The sequence below is a fragment of the Phaseolus vulgaris genome, chromosome 3, assembly GCF_000499845.2.
Source record: "Phaseolus vulgaris cultivar G19833 chromosome 3, P. vulgaris v2.0, whole genome shotgun sequence".
In the NCBI taxonomy this organism is placed as follows: domain Eukaryota; kingdom Viridiplantae; phylum Streptophyta; class Magnoliopsida; order Fabales; family Fabaceae; genus Phaseolus; species Phaseolus vulgaris.
The window spans coordinates 51,365,771-51,387,119 of record NC_023757.2 but is presented as its reverse complement, the minus strand read 5'-3'; the positions used below and the strand labels follow the sequence as shown (position 1 = coordinate 51,387,119).

At 31.5% G+C, this 21,349-nt stretch overlaps 5 protein-coding genes across 6 annotated transcripts; 3 read left to right on the top strand and 2 right to left on the bottom strand.

The window, feature by feature from the left end:
- Positions 1-161: 161 nt before the first annotated feature.
- LOC137808591 (large ribosomal subunit protein eL13z-like) lies at positions 162-2,146 on the bottom strand. Its single transcript, XM_068609770.1, has 5 exons — positions 2,008-2,146; positions 1,401-1,513; positions 1,104-1,237; positions 677-835; positions 162-570 (listed from the first exon to the last, which is right to left on the bottom strand). Exons 2-5 carry the CDS (start codon positions 1,504-1,506, stop codon positions 349-351), a joined length of 621 nt encoding a protein of 206 aa, XP_068465871.1. The 5' UTR covers positions 1,507-1,513; positions 2,008-2,146; the 3' UTR covers positions 162-348.
- A 2,335-nt stretch (positions 2,147-4,481) lies between these two features.
- On the top strand, positions 4,482-6,359 carry LOC137808589 (large ribosomal subunit protein eL13z-like). Its single transcript, XM_068609768.1, has 5 exons — positions 4,482-4,671; positions 5,006-5,118; positions 5,282-5,415; positions 5,684-5,842; positions 5,949-6,359. The coding sequence occupies exons 2-5, from the start codon at positions 5,013-5,015 to the stop codon at positions 6,168-6,170; spliced, it is 621 nt and encodes a 206-aa protein (XP_068465869.1). The 5' UTR covers positions 4,482-4,671; positions 5,006-5,012; the 3' UTR covers positions 6,171-6,359.
- Positions 6,360-8,784: 2,425 nt separating this feature from the next.
- On the top strand, positions 8,785-10,741 carry LOC137808588 (probable polyamine transporter At1g31830). The gene has a single exon (XM_068609767.1). It carries the CDS (start codon positions 9,077-9,079, stop codon positions 10,505-10,507), a length of 1,431 nt encoding a protein of 476 aa, XP_068465868.1. The 5' UTR covers positions 8,785-9,076; the 3' UTR covers positions 10,508-10,741.
- A 2,115-nt stretch (positions 10,742-12,856) lies between these two features.
- LOC137808587 (inactive protein RESTRICTED TEV MOVEMENT 2-like) lies at positions 12,857-14,937 on the top strand. Its single transcript, XM_068609766.1, has 2 exons — positions 12,857-13,069; positions 13,422-14,937. The coding sequence occupies exons 1-2, from the start codon at positions 12,940-12,942 to the stop codon at positions 14,831-14,833; spliced, it is 1,542 nt and encodes a 513-aa protein (XP_068465867.1). The 5' UTR covers positions 12,857-12,939; the 3' UTR covers positions 14,834-14,937.
- A 1,627-nt stretch (positions 14,938-16,564) lies between these two features.
- LOC137808586 (FAD-linked sulfhydryl oxidase ERV1) lies at positions 16,565-21,069 on the bottom strand. 2 transcript variants are annotated; one of them, XM_068609764.1, is made up of 7 exons: positions 20,985-21,069; positions 20,086-20,297; positions 19,300-19,377; positions 19,052-19,099; positions 18,563-18,627; positions 17,668-17,745; positions 16,565-16,841 (listed from the first exon to the last, which is right to left on the bottom strand). In XM_068609764.1, exons 2-7 carry the CDS (start codon positions 20,290-20,292, stop codon positions 16,727-16,729), a joined length of 591 nt encoding a protein of 196 aa, XP_068465865.1. In that variant the 5' UTR covers positions 20,293-20,297; positions 20,985-21,069; the 3' UTR covers positions 16,565-16,726. The 2 variants fall into 2 exon arrangements, with proteins under 2 accessions (XP_068465865.1, XP_068465866.1); XM_068609765.1 differs by lacking the exon at positions 20,985-21,069 and adding an exon at positions 20,387-20,496.
- Between the last annotated feature and the right edge of the window lie 280 nt (positions 21,070-21,349).

Below are 21,349 nucleotides of genomic sequence, written 5' to 3'. Positions count from 1 at the left end.
AATTTTAAATGAACATGCTTCTTTCCTATTTTCTAATAAGGAATCATATATTAATTTGCAACAAGTCACGGATATACTACATGCAAAAGACAACACTGAAGCTAAAGAAGATCAAGTTGAATGCCTGGAAAACAAGCATACCAGCAATTAAAAAACTCGACTTATGAAGATAAAATCAAATAAATAATAAAATAAAAAAGAGTGTTAATTCGATTAACAAACTTGAGTTCACCAAAACACTGAGTGACGATTTTAAGACTGACGATCTTCCAAAGATAAGGGTGCAGAATCTCAAACAAAAATTTCTCAAAACTATAATACGGATAACAAACTGGCTTCTCAAGGACCCTATTTCTTGTCTTCCTTCTCTGCTTCAGCAGCTTTCTTTAAACGGGCACCATAGTGACGTTGGTTGGTGCGTTCAAGACGAAGCTTATAGTAAGCTTTGAACGCCTTCATTTCATCTGTTACCTTAACAAGGTCAACAGTTGGCTTCTCCCTTACAATGGGCAAGAATGGACCCTGAACTTGGGTAGCACTTGCTAGTTCTTCGGCGCTAGAATCACCAGTCTACAAAAAAATATTAGGGCCGTAAAAATCTCAAACTTTGGTATGTTTCCTACTTCCATGGGAATGATGATCACAATAAAAACAAATAAAAATTTCACATAATTACCTTGACCTTTCGTGCCTGTCTTGGGAACACAACCAACTTGGCCTTGTATGTTTTGAGCCTCTGCACATTACCCTGAAGACCCTCCAAAGAACGGTTCTTGCGCCTATGATCAACAGCGATCCCAATAGTTGGAGCAAGCTTTTTGGGAATTCCAGCACTCTACATATGTGTATGTATATAAATGAATATTGTACTGTAAGGAAGAAAGAAAAAGGCAGAATTTCTAATGTTTTACACAGTTTTTACGTAATTTCAACATCAACTTTTCTTTTTGTCCCTTTCAACATAAATCATGTAAACTTGAATGCAAAGAGAGATAATTTAGAACTTTCCAAGAAATCAAACTTTCATACAGCATAACTAGCAATCATCATGTTCAGTGTGGTACAATGTAAAGCTTCTGCATAAAAAGAATAATTCATTTTACCTTCAACTCTTCAAGAGAAAATCCTCTCCCAGCTCTGATTTTCATGTTGTATTTCAAGGTCTGACCATGAACAACAGGCCTGAGAGGTCCAGCAGTTGGCCTGGGGAAAATTTTGACAGCCTTCTTCTGCCGAGCTGAAAAATTGTGTCCCACGCATATCAAAATTACAAGACAAACACAGCAATCATTATAAACTCAAATCGATTCTTGTTTATTGAATAACAAGCATTCAGCCAAAGTGATTAATTATGACAACAGTGTTCCAAAAGAGTAATTAAGAAATTAGGCAAAAGATACCTAATCGTCTTCTGGTCTTCCGCGCTGGTTGATTAAACCAAGTCCTCACATAGTTTTGCCAATGTTTCCGGAAGTGTCCACTGGGGATGACGTTGTTATGCTTCATTGCTTATCTTCAAATAACAAAGAAATAAAAGAACAACGAAAACAACAGGGTCAACAAAACATCATATAAACTAGATAAATCAGCCCCAAACTTCAATTAACACACTATGACATTATAACTAAAATGATGCCCATTTGATATTCTTCATTGCAAACCATGCTATAATGATACCAAAAGAAAAACCTAATTCTCCATTGGTTGTCTAAACCAAGAGGATTCTATCAACAACGAACCATTATCATTTTTTTCACAGACAACGTTAGATATTGTCAACACTTAAACTCGTCTACGTTCTTGCATCCTCTAACCTAGTTAACTCGCACATAGAATTTTGTTTCAGTAGGTTTTAGTTCTCTTCCAATTTTTTATATTTCAACACTACACGTCCCTGGAAAATGTTATCTGATAAATTCTTGTATACAATTACGAATCTCACTTACCCACTCACATTTTTCGAAACCATAAGAAATTGAAAAGAGAGAAAGGAGCACAGATAAAAACCAGGTCTTTTGATGAGACGCCGAAGGAGCTTGTTGTGTGTGGCTCTGGCTGCAGCTGCGGAGAGACGCTCGGCAAAGAAGAGAAGGACTAGTGTTAAGTTTTAGAAGGGTTTCTCAAATGAGCCAGCCCAGGAGAGCACAGCCCAATCCATTTAGGGTATTTCTTCCTGTAACCCTATATTTTTCTTCCTGCATCCTATATTTTTTTCGAAATATCCAAATTACCCTTGGTTGTTTTATTTGAAAACGCAACTTCCATGGCTTCCATGGTGGTGGTTGGTTTGCACGTGTGATTGTTGTGATTGGTGCAGCAAACGTTGAGCTTGGAAGACCTACTGTAGTAGTGTTGGTATATTTTTTAATACTTCGTTGGTGGTTGGAGGTAAAAAATGGGTTGTGTTGAACTCTTTCAGGTGATTAAAGGGGTTTGCAAGTTTCAGAAAAAATCTGGTTTTGAAATTTACAGAATAGAAAATTCGAAAGAGAGAAAATAAATTTTGAATTCACAAATTTGTAAGTCATAAAACTCATTTCAAATGGGATGTTCTATTAAGTCATAGGTGTTATGGAATAGAAAATCCGAAAGAAAACATATTCATTCTATAATACCCTTTCCATAACACTACTTTTGACTTTCAGAATTGTAAATCCATAATGCAAAAATGGTTCCATAAAGGTTTTTTTACTCCAGATTTCCAATTTCGGAAACACCTTTGTAATGTTTTGTTGTCTTTTTTAATATTTTGTTGGAATTTTTTTGTTAGATAACATGTTATTTTGTAAGAGTATAAAGAATTTCTTAGAATTTATCGAGAGTTATAAGATGTGTTTAATGTGTGGAAGGATATAGATGATGTTGATATTCAAAAGTCAATATCTTGTAAAGCATTAAACAATGAATGCAAACTACATGAATGTAGTGATGTGTTTACCACAAATGATGTAAAAGTGAAGGTTAAAAATTATGTTTAGCATCATCCAATAAGTTTTTTGAGACTGTTTTCCAAAATGAACTTTTTGAAATACGATACCAAATTTGTAATTCCAAAATCCTATTTCAAAAATCTATTTTAGAAAGTGTATTCCAAAACCATATTATGGACTTCCTTTTCCAAAATAGAGTATGCATGCATTTTCCAAATGACTTTTAAAAGTGATTTTTCCACAAAGATTGTGGATTATGAATATTGGAAATAAAAAAAAAAGCAACACCTTACCTTCATTTTATTTTCTTAAGTTTTTCATAGGTTTCTCTCCTTCAAGACTTAGTTTATATTTTTTCTCAGCACCTTGACTTCATCTCTCACTCTCACAAATTCTTAAATCCACTTCAAACCATGAAAACTCCTCTAAAATTTTTTACAAAGCTCCTAAAATCTCATTCATCATCCATTCAAATAATAAATTACAAAGATCACTACTAGAAGAATAACATTTTTCTATCAATATCTATTAAATAAAATCTCCTCAATTCATATATCTACTAAAAATGCATTTAATAAAAAAGATTTTATTTTCAAAAAAGAAAAGATTTTAGTATGTGTAAAAACTATAATCGTGTATTACTGGAAACATAAACTTTATTACATTTTTATGTCCATATTTCTTTTATGATAATAAATATAATTATTTTGTTTATATAACTATTATTACTCTGAAAAACAGTTATCAAAATATAAAAAGCAAAATTAAAATAAAATATGTATAAAAAATAGTTAAAAAAATAGTTTATTTTTTACTAATTATTATAATTGTACAGTAAAAATAAACTAAATCTGTCATTTATTTGTGTTTGAGTTTCACTTATACACTGTCACAGTAAAACAATTTTTACAGAAACATCCAATTGGATAGTCTTATAAATACTATCACATCAGGTTTAGTTGTCCAAATAAATAGTAAATTCATAAGAGTATACTAAACTAGGTATAAATAATATTATATTATATTCTAAATAATTTTTATATTTTTTTATTATTATTAATGATCGAATTATATACTATTTTTTAAATAATTTCTTAACATTTTGTTAATGTTATTATTATACATTTATAATCACTCTAGATAAAAAAAAAACTCGTTGGATTTAAAGAGAAGCCCAACAAAGTAAGAACAGAGGAGTAAAGAAAGGCAAATTCATCACTATACCCAATCATTTTGAACCTTCACCCTACTTAATTTTAAATTTCCCAAAATATTATTCTTTTGAAAATAAAAATCAAAAAATTAAAAATAATACATTCTGAAGAAATAGATAAAAAAAAATTATTGTTTTCTAAAAATAAAAAATTAAAAACAAAAATGAAAATTCCATTATGAATAAAAGTCCATAATAAAAAAACTGTTAAAAAAAATAATCTCGAACATATTTCAGAAAATGGATCTGAAATCTATTTTTATATATACATCCATTTTATCTAAAGACATTTTCGTATTTTCCAGTGTTTTCCAGTGAAATTGGGTGCACTGATTTGTGATATGGTGCAGAAAGTAATTGCAAAAAAAAAAAACCTAAAACCCTAATATGACTCAACCCACTAATTTGAAGCTTGCGCCGCCCTATTTGTGAACCGGAGAGGAAAAAGGGCGTGAGAGAGCAGTGAGATTGCAGAGGAGTCCACCGCAATTCCAAAGAGAACCAGCGAACCACGAAATTGTTACCTAGGTGAGTTTTGCATAAATCCTGACCTAGAAACAAACAAATCCAGTGTCGTTTTTTCCTATTTTTCTCTAATGTCCAATTTACAGTGTGCGAGTTAACTAGGTTGCTCGAGTTTACGAATTGACAGTATCTAATGATGTCTGTGTAAAATAATGATAATGGTTTGTGGTGGATAGAATCCTCTAGGGTTTTACAACCAATGGAGAATTAGGTCTTTTATTTTGTTATCATTATCGCATGGTTTGCGTATGAAGAATATCAAATTTGAATCATTTTAGTTATGATGTTTTGTTGACCTGTTGTTTTCGTTGTTCTTTTATTTCTTTGTTATTTGAAGATAAGCAATGAAGCATAACAACGTCATCCCCAGTGGACACTTCCGGAAACATTGGCAAAACTATGTGAGGACTTGGTTTAATCAACCAGCGCGGAAGACCAGAAGACGATTAGGTATCTTTTGCCTAATTTCTTAATTACTCTTTTGGAACACTGTTGTCATAATTAATCACTTTGGCTGAATGCTTGTTATTCAATAAACAAGAATCGATTTGAGTTTATAATGATTGCTGTGTTTGTCTTGTAATTTTGATATGCGTGGGACACAATTTTTCAGCTCGGCAGAAGAAGGCTGTCAAAATTTTCCCCAGGCCAACTGCTGGACCTCTCAGGCCTGTTGTTCATGGTCAGACCTTGAAATACAACATGAAAATCAGAGCTGGGAGAGGATTTTCTCTTGAAGAGTTGAAGGTAAAATGAATTATTCTTTTTATGCAGAAGCTTTACATTGTACCACACTGAACATGATGATTGCTAGTTATGCTGTATGAAAGTTTGATTTCTTGGAAAGTTCTAAATTATCTCTCTTTGCATTCAAGTTTACATGATTTATGTTGAAAGGGACAAAAAGAAAAGTTGATGTTGAAATTACGTAAAAACTGTGTAAAACATTAGAAATTCTGCCTTTTTCTTTCTTCCTTACAGTACAATATTCATTTATATACATACACATATGTAGAGTGCTGGAATTCCCAAAAAGCTTGCTCCAACTATTGGGATCGCTGTTGATCATAGGCGCAAGAACCGTTCTTTGGAGGGTCTTCAGGGTAATGTGCAGAGGCTCAAAACATACAAGGCCAAGTTGGTTGTGTTCCCAAGACAGGCACGAAAGGTCAAGGTAATTATGTGAAATTTTTATTTGTTTTTATTGTGATCATCATTCCCATGGAAGTAGGAAACATACCAAAGTTTGAGATTTTTACGGCCCTAATATTTTTTTGTAGACTGGTGATTCTAGCGCCGAAGAACTAGCAAGTGCTACCCAAGTTCAGGGTCCATTCTTGCCCATTGTAAGGGAGAAGCCAACTGTTGACCTTGTTAAGGTAACAGATGAAATGAAGGCGTTCAAAGCTTACTATAAGCTTCGTCTTGAACGCACCAACCAACGTCACTATGGTGCCCGTTTAAAGAAAGCTGCTGAAGCAGAGAAGGAAGACAAGAAATAGGGTCCTTGAGAAGCCAGTTTGTTATCCGTATTATAGTTTTGAGAAATTTTTGTTTGAGATTCTGCACCCTTAGCTTTTGGAAGATCGTCAGTCTTAAAACATGGTTCTTACAGTTATTTGTTAAACTCAAGTTTGTTAGTCGAATTAACATTCTGGTTTGTTATGATTATTTATTTGATTTTGTTTTCATTAAGTTGTGTTTTTTAATTGCTGGTGTGCTTGTTTTCCAGTCATTCAACTTGATCTTTTTTAGCTTCGTTGACGTCTCTTGCATAACTACTTTGATATATTGGCATTATAGCTGGATACGAAAATCAGAGAGTATAGCTAACGCGGTATGATGAGTTGGGGTGTGATTAAGGTGGCTTTCAAAATTTAATTTTTGCAAACCTCTTTACTACGTTTCCTGCAGCTGTGTTTGGGCCATTCAATTGATCCTTGTCTAAAAATTTCATCATAGTTTTATTTTTTGTTTCAGTGTTTTGGTCAGAGTAACAAGATCCTATTTTAATTATTGTAATTTGACCTGCTTATCTTGAAAACGCCGAAAAAGCAGTAAATATTCTATTTCGATGCAGTTGATCCTTGTCTGATCAAAGTATTGAGATCGATGTGCAGTATTGGTGGTAGTACAATATTTTTTTCCGTTCTGCGTAATGAGCTTTGGCAAGTTTTTAATTTAAATGTGTTGGAACTTTTGGTTGAACCCAGCGTTTTCATTAGTTACCCTCATCTTATGCAGGGGCAGGCACCTATCGTATTTGAATTGAATTTTAATGCAGTTTCAGAGGTTGGAGAAGGATTTTTTTTTTTTTTTTTTAATTTTATTTGTGTAAAAAGATTGTCTATTTCTCTGTTCTGTCTATATTAAGAATAAAAATTAAATAATTTGATGTAAGAAAAAACTTTAATATAAACTCGCATTAGCATCAATTCGGTAAGAATGTTCTTCAAAAATGGAAACTACTACCGTTGTCACATCTCCATGCTCGCATTAAACTAATCTTGATTATGTGTTCCATGCTCCTGTTCTTGCTCATGGTGTCAAATGAGAGGATTCTCTTCATTGGATAAGATAAGAGTCATGTGGATGTTCATGCTTCTCATGTCGTGACCATATTTTCTTTTTCTCATACCAAATGGTGAATCACTCTACAATACTCGTTCACTATAATACTATACATACTTACTCTTCTATTAGTCCAAATACATGGTCCAAAGTTAAACCAAGGCCCGATACATGACTAAAATAAAATCCTAAACTACTTTATAACTTATTTAAACTAAAATCTAACCCAAAAAAAATTGACTTGGTCTTGCTGAAGCCAGCTGAGTTCCAGTTTTTTTGTAGTCCTCTGGTTAAGGCTCTAGTATTCTTTTATGGTGTGAAGGTCTTTTATAATATGCTATATACATTCATTTCTCCTAGAGTTGTCCTCTTTACTCCGGTCTAAATAAATGAGTATGTCATGTGGGTATACTCCCTTGATGGGATCTTTCCTTCTCTGGTTACAATATTTGGAGGGAGTTTCTTCTCCGTGGTTGGCAAGATCAAATAATGTCTTATCATTGTTAGTTGGTAGAGAGAGATTACTCACATGATCTTGAACTTTATAGATTAATTAATGAAGTGTGACATATAATGCTTCAACTATATATTATTCTCCAATTATCTAAATTTGGATTTTTAGTCTTTGAAAGATAATGATATCTCTTAGACTGACATTGTAATTGAGAAAGATAGTGAGAATTAAGCTTTTAAGTAGTATAGTTAAAATTGTGTCCTATCATTGAATCTCATATGGGAGATAATTGGTGTCCAACAAAAAGACTCTTTTGAGACAATTCTTCTTTCACGAAAAGAGAGAATGACCCTTACCGCTTCATAATGAAGATAGGTGAAACCTTCTAGTTATCAATATCTGATGAATTTATTGAGGATTTCAATGTTAACTTGGTATTCTTTTGCTATAGAGTGAACATTGTTCCATCCTAGAGAATTAGACATATTGATATGTGGTCTTTTTTTATGGAAATGGATCTATTGATTGATCTAAGAGTGAGTCTTTTTCTTCAAAGATACTATAAGAGCTCAAAAAGGAAGTTGAAGTTTCCAAAATTTGAACATCTTAGTAAACATAAGAGTATTCTATTAGGTTTTCTATTTTTGGAGAAAGTGTTTTGAAGAGAAAGATAAAAGTTTAAAAGAATCCATTCAAGATTATCATATATTAAGAGATTCTTTGTCATCTTATCCATATTATGTTTATCCACTTGACACATTTGTTAGACTTAGACATCATCTCTTATAGAAATCTCTTGTTTTGATAATAAAAAAAAATACCAAATGATTTAAACAAACTCGAACCTCCATGACATATAACATCTTAATTTTTAATACACAAAATTTGAAACAAACTTCATTAGAAAAATAAGATAATTTGTTTGAATGAACTTCAAAAGAAAATAAGATAATTTGTTTTTGTTAAATTAAGGAAGATGAAGTAGCAAACATAAATAAAATAAAATAAGAGATGAATGATAGTACAGTACAAACATGAATTATCCTAAACACAACCTTTATATTCTACACTTTATTTGGCTTCATTGTTGGATTCGAAAATCCTACGACACCTACGTCATCATTACAGTTTGCACCGTCTAAGGATTTAGATTCTTTCGTCTTTTCTTCTTTCATTCTCATCTTCTGCCTCTTATTTCTTGCTTGGTATCATCTCTTTTACTCTCTCTTTCTCTGTCTGTTGATTCTCTTTAACAATTCACACCTTATCTCTACTATGCTACAAATACAAAATGAGTGATTGATTCAGTTTTCCTTCATTTTCCGATTTTGTGAATGAAAAATTTGCTGGTAAATTCATCAAAGCTAGCGTCTTATCTGGTTTATGACATTTCCGAGTTTACATTTCATAATGGGGTGGTTCAGTGGTACGCGTACTGAGGAGTTATCTTCCCCAAGGGAAAATCACACGAGGAGAGTCTCTGTTCTTCCTCTAGTATTTCTCATCTTCTATGAGGTTTCTGGGGGACCCTTTGGTGTTGAGGACACTGTGCATGCAGCAGGTCCTCTATTAGCCCTTTTGGGGTTCTTGGTTTTTGCAGTTATATGGAGTGTTCCTGAGGCTCTTATCACTGCAGAGATGGGTACAATGTTCCCAGAGAACAGTGGTTATGTGGTTTGGGTCTCTTCTGCCCTGGGTCCCTTTTGGGGGTTTCAGCAAGGGTGGATGAAATGGCTAAGTGGGGTGATTGATAATGCTCTGTACCCGGTTCTGTTTCTCGACTATTTGAAAGCTGGAATCCCTGCATTGGGTGGTGGGGTTCCCAGAACCATTTCTATTTTGGCCTTAACTCTGCTTCTCACTTGCTTGAACTATAGGGGTTTAACCATTGTGGGAACTGTTGCTGTTTTTTTAGGAATTTTCTCACTCCTTCCTTTTGTGGTCATGGGATTCTTGTCAATTCCAGACTTGAAACCTTCAAGATGGTGTGTGGCAAATCTTGATGATGTTGATTGGAATCTGTATTTGAACACTTTGTTTTGGAATCTCAATTATTGGGACTCTATTAGTACTCTTGCTGGAGAAGTGGAGAATCCAAGGAGAACTCTTCCCAAGGCTCTATTTTATGCTTTGATCCTTGTAGTTCTGAGCTATTTCTTCCCTCTTGTGATTGGCACTGGTGCTGTTCCCCTCAATAGGGAGTTGTGGACTGATGGGTACTTCTCAGATATTGCTGAGATTGTTGGAGGAGTGTGGTTGAGGTGGTGGCTTCAGGCTGCTGCTGCAATGTCAAACATGGGAATGTTTGTTGCTGAAATGAGTAGTGACTCTTTCCAGCTTCTAGGAATGGCTGAGAGGGGCATGTTACCTGAGTTCTTTGGCAAGAGGTCTCGTTATGGAACTCCTCTCATAGGAATACTCTTTTCTGCCTCTGGTGTGATTTTACTCTCATGGCTTAGTTTTCAAGAGATTGTGGCTGCTGAAAACTTCTTGTACTGTTTTGGGATGATTTTGGAGTTTGTGGCATTCATATTGTTGAGGATGAAGCACCCCAATGCATCTAGACCTTACAAGATTCCAGGGGGAACAGCTGGAGCAGTTGCTATCTGCATTCCTCCCACAATTTTGATCTGTGTTGTGATGGCTTTTTCCACCAACAAAGTACTTGTTATAAGCCTCATTGCTGTTCTGATTGGCCTTGTAATGCAACCTTGTCTCAAGATTCTGGAGGAAAGGAGATGGATTAAATTCTCAGTTAGGTATGAACTTCAGGATCTTCACAATGAAGAGAGCACTCACTCCTTCATTGGTTAGAGTTGTGAAAAGAAAATCACACTTAATGAACAGAATCTGAAATTGAAATGCATTTTGGCTTCATCCTAAGCTGAGTTTGTTGATAAATAGGATAGAAATTAGTCAGTACTCATCAGACACCTGAAGCTGAGAATTAGAATGTTCTAAGAAGTATCTTTATTTGCCTTCTATGTATCTATTAACTTGCTCAATATCATGCACAATCTTTTGAATAGAAGCTGATGCATTTTGATATCTCACTAGTATTTAATTAAAATAGAAACCATTTTATAAATTAAAAAGGTATTTGAAATATTTTATATTATTAATACAAATTTATAAAATATTTTTTAAATTAATATCTAATCGTTAACTATCAAATTTTAATTATTTATTATTTTATATTTTAAATTAGTCTTTATTAATCTTTTATAGACTAATTTAAAAACTAAAATATTAGTAATTAAAATTTTATAACTAATTTAGAAACTATTTTATAAATTTTTATTAATAATAAAAATCACTTTAAATATCAATAATTGTTTAATCTCTTAAATAAGAAAAATAATGAGCTTTTCATGTACCAACATTTTTCTAGTCTCTTCTTGCTTACCTCAATACAAGACTTTGCATTGGAGCTTATGTTAAGTGCACCTTTGGTACTTTTGTCCACTTACAAGTTAAATAAAGGTTAAAGTTTAAAATAAGAATTTTGTCTGTTTGATGATTTTTTTATTTTTTTTTTTTTACCTTTTAAGTTTTTTCTAAAATTAAAAATTGTTTGGTAAAAAAATAATATTTATTTAAGGCTATTTACTTCACTCTAGGCAAAAATATATTGATATGATTCAACATGTTGTTCAAAAATAATTTAAGTAACACAAATTTATTTTAATGATAATAAAAGTGTATACAAATATTAAAGTATACACATAAAATGTTTAATTTTGAGAATGTTAAATTTAATTAAATATTTTTATCACAATAAAACATGATTCATAAATATTTTTACTAGATATAACATTAAATAAACATAATAAATAATTACAACGAAAGTAAAATATTTAAAATTTTCTATATTTTCTTTCAATAATTTTTTGGATTGATAAATAAATTATTTAAGTTCAATGATGAAAACATATATAAAATATTTCAATGAGTAACTGAAAATATTTAATAAACATATTGTTGTAATTGCGAATTTAAAAACTTAGCAAAAAAGTTTAAGATTTAAAAAAGATCTTGAATATAAATTAAATTTAAGAACAAAAAATATAAATATTTGTAAATGTGAAAATATTATTTAACCGTGTCATTTACTTGTTTAAGTAACAATTTTTTATTTCGGTAGTGGAAATTAAGAACTATTTCTAAAAAAGTATGTTGAGACTTCACAAGAACTAAACATAATATAAAATAAAATAAAATATGTATGAACATAATATAAAATAAAATAAAGTATGTATGAATACTTTATGGAAAATTTTAAGTGATTAATGTTTATATAATGTTGTTATTATATAATGTAAGTTAAAAAAATTGTCGCTTAATATTAATATTAATTGATTATTTCATTACAAGAAAGTATTAAAATAAAATTAATTTTAGAAATTAAAATAATTAATCATTATATTAATTAAATTAAAAATTCTTTATATTTAAAATAATTTTAATTATTAATAAAAAATTATAAAATAATATCTAAATTGATAATAATCACTAATTACTAAGATTTTAACTACTAATTACTTTATTTTATAAATTATTCTTTTAAATACTAATTTAAAATATAAAATAGTTAATAACTTAAACTTTGTAACTAATTTAGATACCAATTTAAAAATTATTTTATAAATTTTTATTAATAATAAAAATTATTTTAGATATAATAATTTTTTAGTCTCTAAAATATATATAATTTAGTCAATAACTAATTATTTTTTATCTTTAAGGTTTTTTTTTATTTTTATTTAATGATTTTTTATAATGTTTATAGATGTGTATGTGATTGACACTAAAAATTATAGTGTTAATACGTTGACAATTTTGTACTAAAGCAATTTTATATTGAAATATTTTAAAATTACATTGTGACATAAATCAACCACCATAAAAAAAAGTGAATGAAAAAAAAGTTGGCAACACCATAAAAGAACAATTAAAGTGTAAGGGCAAAACAAAGAACAATTAGTTAAAGAAGTTATACCTTTTATATAATTGAAGTTGAGAAAAGGCAGAGGAAATACCCAACCCATTTTCATCAACAAACCAATTACCAATTACCAATTACATGCATATATACAAACAAGGAATTGTTTCTTTCACAAGAAAACACTATCAACACCTTATATATATATATAAACAAAACAACCAAAACAAATCCAATTCAAAGCATTGTGACAGAATTTCAGTGAGTAATAGAAAAGTATTTAGCCTTTAACATATTTGGAGCTATGGCTTTCAGGCAGAGAACATCATCTTTACGTCCACAACTTTCTGTTCGTCGCGTGTACGAGACTTTGCAGCCTCAGTCAGAAACTAAAGAACTCCCAGAAGCTTATCTTCTACTTGTTTATATTCCTGGTTTGCAAATTTTACTTTTATGTTCTGATATAGATTGAGTTCACTCTTTTGCATCTAGATTTACTTGATAATGAGGAATGTGTTAAAGTGATATATGGTAATTGATAACATAAAGTGATAGATTGAGTTGTAATTGTTTAATCACTTCTGCATAGGAATTCAACTTAGCCAAACACTGCATGCACATCTCTATTTTAAACTTGCAACATATATTTTCAACAACGAAAAATAGTTTCAATTAATATGAATGTAGTACACATTTAATCAACTTTCCTTGATTCTGTGTACAAAAAAGCTTTATCTTAAACAGGCAAATCTTGAATGTAACTATCTTTCTCACCTAATTTTACAGGTTTTCCAAGGGAAAGTGTAAAGATTACCTATGAGGCCCCTTCACGAACGGTGAGGATATCTGGAGAAAGACAAATTCGAGGTACACTATGGCACCGAATTGACCAATCATATCCCATTCCTGATTATTGTGAAGCAGACGCACTTCAGGGCAAGTATGAAGCTCCAGTTCTCACCCTTACAATACCAAAGAAGTCCACAACCACTTCACAAGCTGCTCCTAAACAACAAGAACCGGTAACATCCCAAGACAAAGGTGCAGTAGCTGAATCAAAGCCTGATGAAAAAGTTCAGGATGCTACTCCACCACAACCTTCAACTAGAACTGAAGTGGAAGAACCAATTGAAGACAAGAAAAGTGCTTCACCACCAAGCCCTGACTTCCAGGCACAAAAAAAGGAAGACACACCATCTCAAACCCCTTCAGAACCAAGTAGGGACCAAAAGGGTCAAGAGGAAGCTGTAGAAAGAGTTGGTCCTACTGGTGAGCCTCAAATGGGTGAAAAGGAGTTGGAGAAAAAACCAGAACCACCAAGGTCAGCCACAATGCAAAGAGATGAGAAGCCTCAAAAGGGTCAAGAGGAGGATGAGCCAAAATCAACACCAACAGTGCCAACCAAAATGGAAACAGATAAAAAGCCTGAAAAGGGTCTAGAGGAACTTGAACCAAGACCAACAACAACAATGCTAACCAAAGTCAAAACAGCTGAAAGGTACCAGCAGGGTGAAGAGGAATTGGAACCAAGGCCAATACCAGGAATGCTAACCAAAGTAAAAACAGCTGAAAAAAGTCCAAAGGGTCTAGAGGAAAGTGAACCTAGATCAACACCAACCAATGAACAGAGAGTCAAAAGAGATGAGCAACCTCCAAAGGGTCAAGAGGAAATTGAACCTAAATCAACACCAACCATGGAACAGAGAATCAAAAGAGATGAGCAACCTCCAAAGGGTCAAGAGGAAGGTGAGCCAAAACCTGCAATAACAAATGTTTCCAGAAAGCCAACAGTTAAAGAGCAATTGGAGGAAAAGAGGATAGAAGAAACAAGTGCTGATGCTGCTAAGAAGGAAAGGAACTCAAAGAATGAAGTTAAAGAAGAACCTTATGAGTCAAGACACCCGAAAGATAAGGAGCAAGCTGAGTTTAAAGAGAAAGAAACTGAGACAGAAAAGTTTGTAGAGAAGAAAAAAGTTGAGAAGAAAAAGGGAAAGGAATCTAGCAGCAGAAGTAGTCAGAAAAAGGAAGGGAAGAGTGGAGAGAATGCAGGGAAAAAGATTGGGGGTGTCTCCCAGGTATTTTCAAAAGTAGAAGGGATATTGAATGAGGAAGAGAAAAAAATAGCAGCAAATATTGGTGCTGCAGTTCTGGTGATTGCTGCATTGGGATATTATTTATCTTATAGGTTTACCTCTTGAGAACTTAAAACATGTTCAAATCAATCTATGCTTTCTCACACTTGTACATCAATCATAAACTGTAACAAAAGTCATTGTCAATAAAGAGCGCATGCAATCTATGATTCTTCTCTTTTTAAATAACTTATCTTTTTTAAAAATAACTGTTATATATATAATAATTTTTACCTTTAAATATATTAATTTTCCTTTTAAGAAAGAATATACTTGATTATTGTTATAATTTAATAAACAAATTTATTAATAAAAAATTTACTTCTTACAAATTATAGACAATCTCAAATAAATCTATGGTCTCCTATTTAAGCAGAAATTTTTTGTTAGAGATTGTAAGATTATGAATTAGTGTAATATATATAATAAAGATAACATAACAAACTTTTAAATTTATTTAAAAATATAAACACAACAAATTCTTAAAAATATTTAAAAAATATGGACAGAGAGACATTGATGTGCCTGTGTTTAGTATATATAATATTAATAAGTTATATAAATTTTAGTAATTCTAAAATTAACATATTAAAAATAATATTTATAAAAAAATTCAGTGTATATACACCTAATATTTCTTAAAGATGTAAAATTGGTTCCATATTAACCATTCTAGTCAAATTAATTAATATATTGAAATATGACATTGTTAAAATTAACATGTCACTTCCTTAAATGTTAGAACCAAATTGGCATATTTATTAAATGTTAGATATCATGGACAACAATTAGATTTGGAGTATTTATTGCTGAAATTTAATAAACACTTAAGTTTGATTGAGTAATTGAAGATGTGAGCTACTTGAATTCGATTCGATGTGTTGAGGAGTTGTTATTATAATTAGTTTAGTATTTTAGTTGTAATCATGATGTTTTATGTGTTGTAAGTAAATTTTTATTTTTTTTATTTAATTTTGATTAAAACTATCTTTAAGAAGTGTTTATTTTTTTTTAAATGTCAAGTTAATTTTAAAGAATATGAAAAAAAAGATAGATATAAAAGAAGAGAAAGTATAAATAATTTTTAATTTTTAATATTATATAAACTTTTTTTACTTTTAGATGAAATTTTAATTTTTTTTAATATTAGGTAATCATATATTTATCCAAACACACTCTTCGGTCTAATGCAAATTAAATTTACTATTTTTTTGAATGTTTATGAATCTTATTAATCATAATTTCCCACACACCACTAAGTATCTCGATTCAACTACCATCTATTAAAGGCAATATGGCAACCAAGAAAATTTTCAAGTTTTCATTCATATTTCATTATGTATGCATGAGTCAGGACTTTACGAATCTGAATTGAAGGAGGCATCCCATTGTTGTGAAGAATAGCAAGAGAAAGATAAAACCTCTAAGAAGAAATAAATGCCGATGAAAATGAAGTGTTGGAGAAAAAAAATTCATAGCTCTCAAGAAGAAATGAAAAAGGTAAGTAATGAAGTTCATAGCTCTTGAGAAGAAATTGAACTTAAAAAAAAGGTGTAAAAGCTACGTAGGAAGCTCATTGGTCAAAGTTAAAAAGTGTAGGTGTTAGATCGTGTTCCCTACTATTTCGTTTGTTATAGGATAATAGATGATTGAAGAACAATAAGAAAAAAGAACAATACATTTAAATTGTGGGTGTAGTTCAATTAAACTCTTAATTGGTAATTCAAGTGAAGTTACCAACTAAAAAAATCAATATCCAGGCTTAAAATTTCAGATATCAAAGTAAATTGAGCTGAGTTATGAACAAAACTCTTTAAATATGAACAAATCAGACCACAGTTATGAAAATTCGGGCTATAAGTACCGCATAAAAAATATTCATTGAGAAACATGTTTCCAGAAGTCCAAATTTAGTACATACCTCATATATGTAAGCTATCATTTTTAAATAGATTCCTATTATATCTTCCCAAAAAGTGATGTGCTTCCAATAATTTCACAGGCTTTCTGTTCGCATTCTAGTTTCCCCCACCTTGCATCAACTCGTTCACAGGGGAATACTGGTTTGTCAAGGCTGTTAAAAAGAACATAAAAGTTTCATGCAAATCAGAAATTATGGCACTTACACCTGATAGTCCTGTTTGCATAAATTTCAGCTCAAGACATTTAAAAGCTAATTTTAATTTTTATATAAATTAATTTAGTTTATGAGAAACTTATTTCATTCAACTTCTTCAAAAGCTAATTTAACTTACACTACTCATAAACCAATTTTAACTTATACAAAGTTCAGTTCAATTTATGTTCTTATTTTCTTTCCTGTAAATGTCTACAGAAAAGTTTATCCAACCATTTCCTTTGCTAAGGTTGACTGCAGCTACTTAGATATCAAGGACCAACTCATTTATGAGTTATGATCCATTTTATATATCACCAAAAAAAAGTTGGGCTTAATGCATGGACAATGCACAAATCGATTTTTACCTAGTAAAAAATTTAACTTTATTTACAAGGTGCGGCAAGGATCAAACAACTTGAGCAGAACAGAAAATGAAGTCAAAATTTTGACCACGCCTATCAGTTTTTTATAAGCTATACTTAAAAGGGATTCTTTCTTTTCAGGTATCAACATAGCAAGGTCTTCTTAACTACTAGCAAACTGTACTACACAAATTTTAAAGGAATAAAAATTTGGAGCATTTCTTAACACTAGACTTCCCACTTTTAAAGCATATTTGTCCAAACAGCAGAAAATCAGGCCGAAAGTTTTAACAGGACATACCCATTAACATACTAATAGTGGCTTACACTGACAACATCCATGGGCAAAAGATGAGCCACTTGTTAAAGGATACAGTGGCAATAATTACATCTCATAAACCATAACAAGCAGAACTCACCTTCTATTAACAACATTGTGAACATGACACAACCACTGAGAAAATTCAGCATGTGACCCGGTCTGTACAGGATTTGCTCTGCCAAACATGTAAAGAGCGTAAGCAAAAGGTTAACTAAAATAGAACTTTCGGAAGACTAACATGAAGATGCAATTAAGCAACATCTGAAAATTCGAGCAGATCAAATAATTCATTAACAATCTTTGATACAGGATATGAAGATCCGTAAGACCTAAGTTGGAGATGATTAAGGTCAAAACATAGTAGTAGAAAAGTTTGACCTTTATGTTGTCAGGTCAAATCATAGTTGTCTACGGTAGGATGGTTAAAAAACTAAATTACTCAATAACAATGCTAATAGAGACAACATGTGATGTGAGAATTTCAGATGAATGAGTATTTGGGGCTGTCCTCTTGCAGCAAATACGGCATGGATTTGCGCATGCTAAATGAAACTAATCTTATATACTTAGTATTGCTGCAAAAGAACCTTGTTATAAAACACAAAATGTAATGACTAAATAACTCTTTTAGAAAAAAAATAGGAAAGTAATGATAAAATAAGAATAATTTTACGGGCTATGTAGTTCAGTTGAAAAGGTAAAACACAGACAAGAAGTCGGCATTCACTGTTGAGAGGCAAAAATGGCATTATACTTAAAGAAAACCCTTGACTAAATGCCAATGGTCAAACTCTGGTAGATTATTATCCGTCATGAATTTACAATTTTAACCAAATTCATTACTTTGCACATCCATATCCATAATAAAATGAAGTTATAAAAAGTACAACTATCTGAATAGAAAATAAAAATTTCAATGAATAAAAGGGGGAGAGAGCAAAATTATAATCACATGTGATTAATTGTAGGATAAAGAGTGAGTATTGACATACCTAAGAATATCTTTAAAATGATCTGCACATTCCCTGCATGGATACATTCGAGATAAGATTTGTACCTGTGTAATAATTACATCCTGTTACAGCAAGATTTTATAGTCTAATAGCATAACTAAATGTCCCTACTACCATACGAATGGAAATTTGACAAAGTTCATTATTTGCCTTAAGGTCAATCCCTGGTTAGAATCTGTGTTAGATCATAAGTTTAGAACAATACTCCACCTTAGTTTAAGTATAGGGATAAAACACAAAGACATTCCTCCCACACACTTATTGTCAGGATAATATATTGTCATATTGACATGATAAATCAGACACTAGAGTTTTTGTAACACAATACCACAATATAAATTTGACTGCAAGGATTTCTTCTAACAATTACAACAAAGGCTCAAATAGGACCACATCATGTTCTAACTACTAACTTCTGGATGAAATTCTATCATTTATATCTACAGACAAAGGAAGCAAGGAAGATACCAGTTCTTTTACATCCTTCTTCTGCTGTCTTGTAGGGTTATCTGGATACTGAAAAGAGAACAAGGTCATTCATTGGAAAACATCATTTGTTAGCACTCACCTGTACATTTGTCTCCTTGCATAAAATAATTCAATACTTATGCAACAAGAAACAACAATTCGGTGCATAATACATGACATAACTAGATAATTAAAAGAAATGGAGGAATTAATATCAATAGTATCAGTATAAATTGTAGTGATAAAACCTGAGCTGCTAGAGTGTGAAGTAAAGTCCAAGTAGCCCTTCCAAGCTCTTCTTTAGGCACTGGGGTTGTAGACTTTCCCTATAGAAACAAAACAATGATTAAAAGTAAAGCAATTCACAAAATTTCATATGCATAAAGATACCCCCTGAACATATGAATCCTTGATGAACATATTCAACTCAATCAACGATCTAACAAGGCTACAAATAATCACCATGTTTACATATATACCAACAAGATAGTAACCCCCACCCCACCAGCACCACCACAAAGAACATATTTTTAGGCGGAAAAACGGGTGTTTGTTAAAAGCCTCAATCTAGAACTCTACGTCTGCTAATCAGGCAGGCATTGTTAGTGTAGCTTAGATAAATAAGGTTTGCAAAGTAGCAAAATAATACTTATTAAGAAAAGAAAACCCTAAACATCTCATATACGCATGTATCAACAAAGACTTTCCAAGATGACGATTTTACCATTCACACTGCTATTGGAATTAATCCTTCCCAGTTATGGGAAAGGAGATGACAGATCTATTGCATATTGTACAATCATCATATGACGATAATAACAAAAAAGGAAAATTATAAACTTTATCGCAGTAAATCAAAGCATGAATTAAAGAAAACATTTTAAAAAAAAGAAAGTAAAAAGTATTCAAATTTAACTAGAACATAGAGTAGAGACAACAGTAGATCCAATTTAAAAAGCCTAAAGAGCCAATAACAAAACCACACTCACCGGTAAAAGAGTAACAATAAAGATTAACATTGATGATATGGATACCTTGACAGCAGTATCGCCAAGTTGTACAGAAGATGTAGTTTTTGCAAGTGGAGCTTTGGTGGAGGAAGAGATAGACAAGAGAGAGCCACTACCAGGAAGCCCTGATGACTGAAGATGAGGACCTATGAAATTAGAGAGATGATGTTGAACAAAATTTGAGACTTGCTCAAAGTTTTCAAACAGGGCTAGCAGTGGATTCACAGGCATGTTACCTGAATAAGAGTAGGAGATAGCATAAGAGAGAAAAAATCACACTCAGCAAAGCCCAATATCAAAATAAAACTAAACCACATGCATATACATTCGTTCGGGGTGGCAAAGACTTGAAAACCACATAGAACTAACAGCAGGGCATACACCTTAAAGCTACAAGACTTGAAAACTAATCAAAAGATATAAAGAGCTGTAGTTCATATTTTCTCAAACATATTGAGTGCATTTAATTAAACTAGGACCCAAATCAGACTAAAGTCTTGATTCATAAAAAAAAATTCTTTTCTTTTATCGGCTTCTTGATTCAGAATGTTGGACATCTTACACCATTCCCAATTTCACATACAATCTACAAACAATTTGAACTGCATGCAATGGGTCAACAAATCTCAGCTTAAGGAGATTCTTTTCTTCCCAAGAACACTCTAGAAAATTCAACCAAGTAGTTAACATTGCCCATTCATAATACACACAAAAGAAAAAGATTACTAGAAACACTATGAAACTCGCAACAATTTTTATCAAACGAATGGCGTGCAAGCGTGAGAAAGCGCACTAGATAATCATGACAACGCTTAATGTGACAGTATCATTCAAATAGTTAAATCAGATACAGAGAGCAAAACCCCATCATCACTATTGCCACTGAATACAAATGAATGAAAGAAAGGAAGAAAATGAGTTACCGCCACAGAATACTGCCACAACAACGTTGTTCAAGTCTTCTTCGTTATGACCGTCTCACAGGAAAGTGGTTCGTTTAGTCTTACGTGTAAAAAGTAAATATTTAATACATGAAAAGTAACTAAATTAATTTATTTTAGTAATGATATCATTGATTCACTTTTTATTTAAAAAATATTTATAAATTAAATATTTAAATAATAGTCATATTTAATAACAACATTCATTATTTAAAATTTATTTTCGTAACAAAAATATAAATATTTCATAATAAAATAAACATATACACAAAATTAACATTTAAAAGTGTTCACGTATTTTTATATTTTAAAAAATATTTTTCATTTATTTCTTAAGATCAATTTAA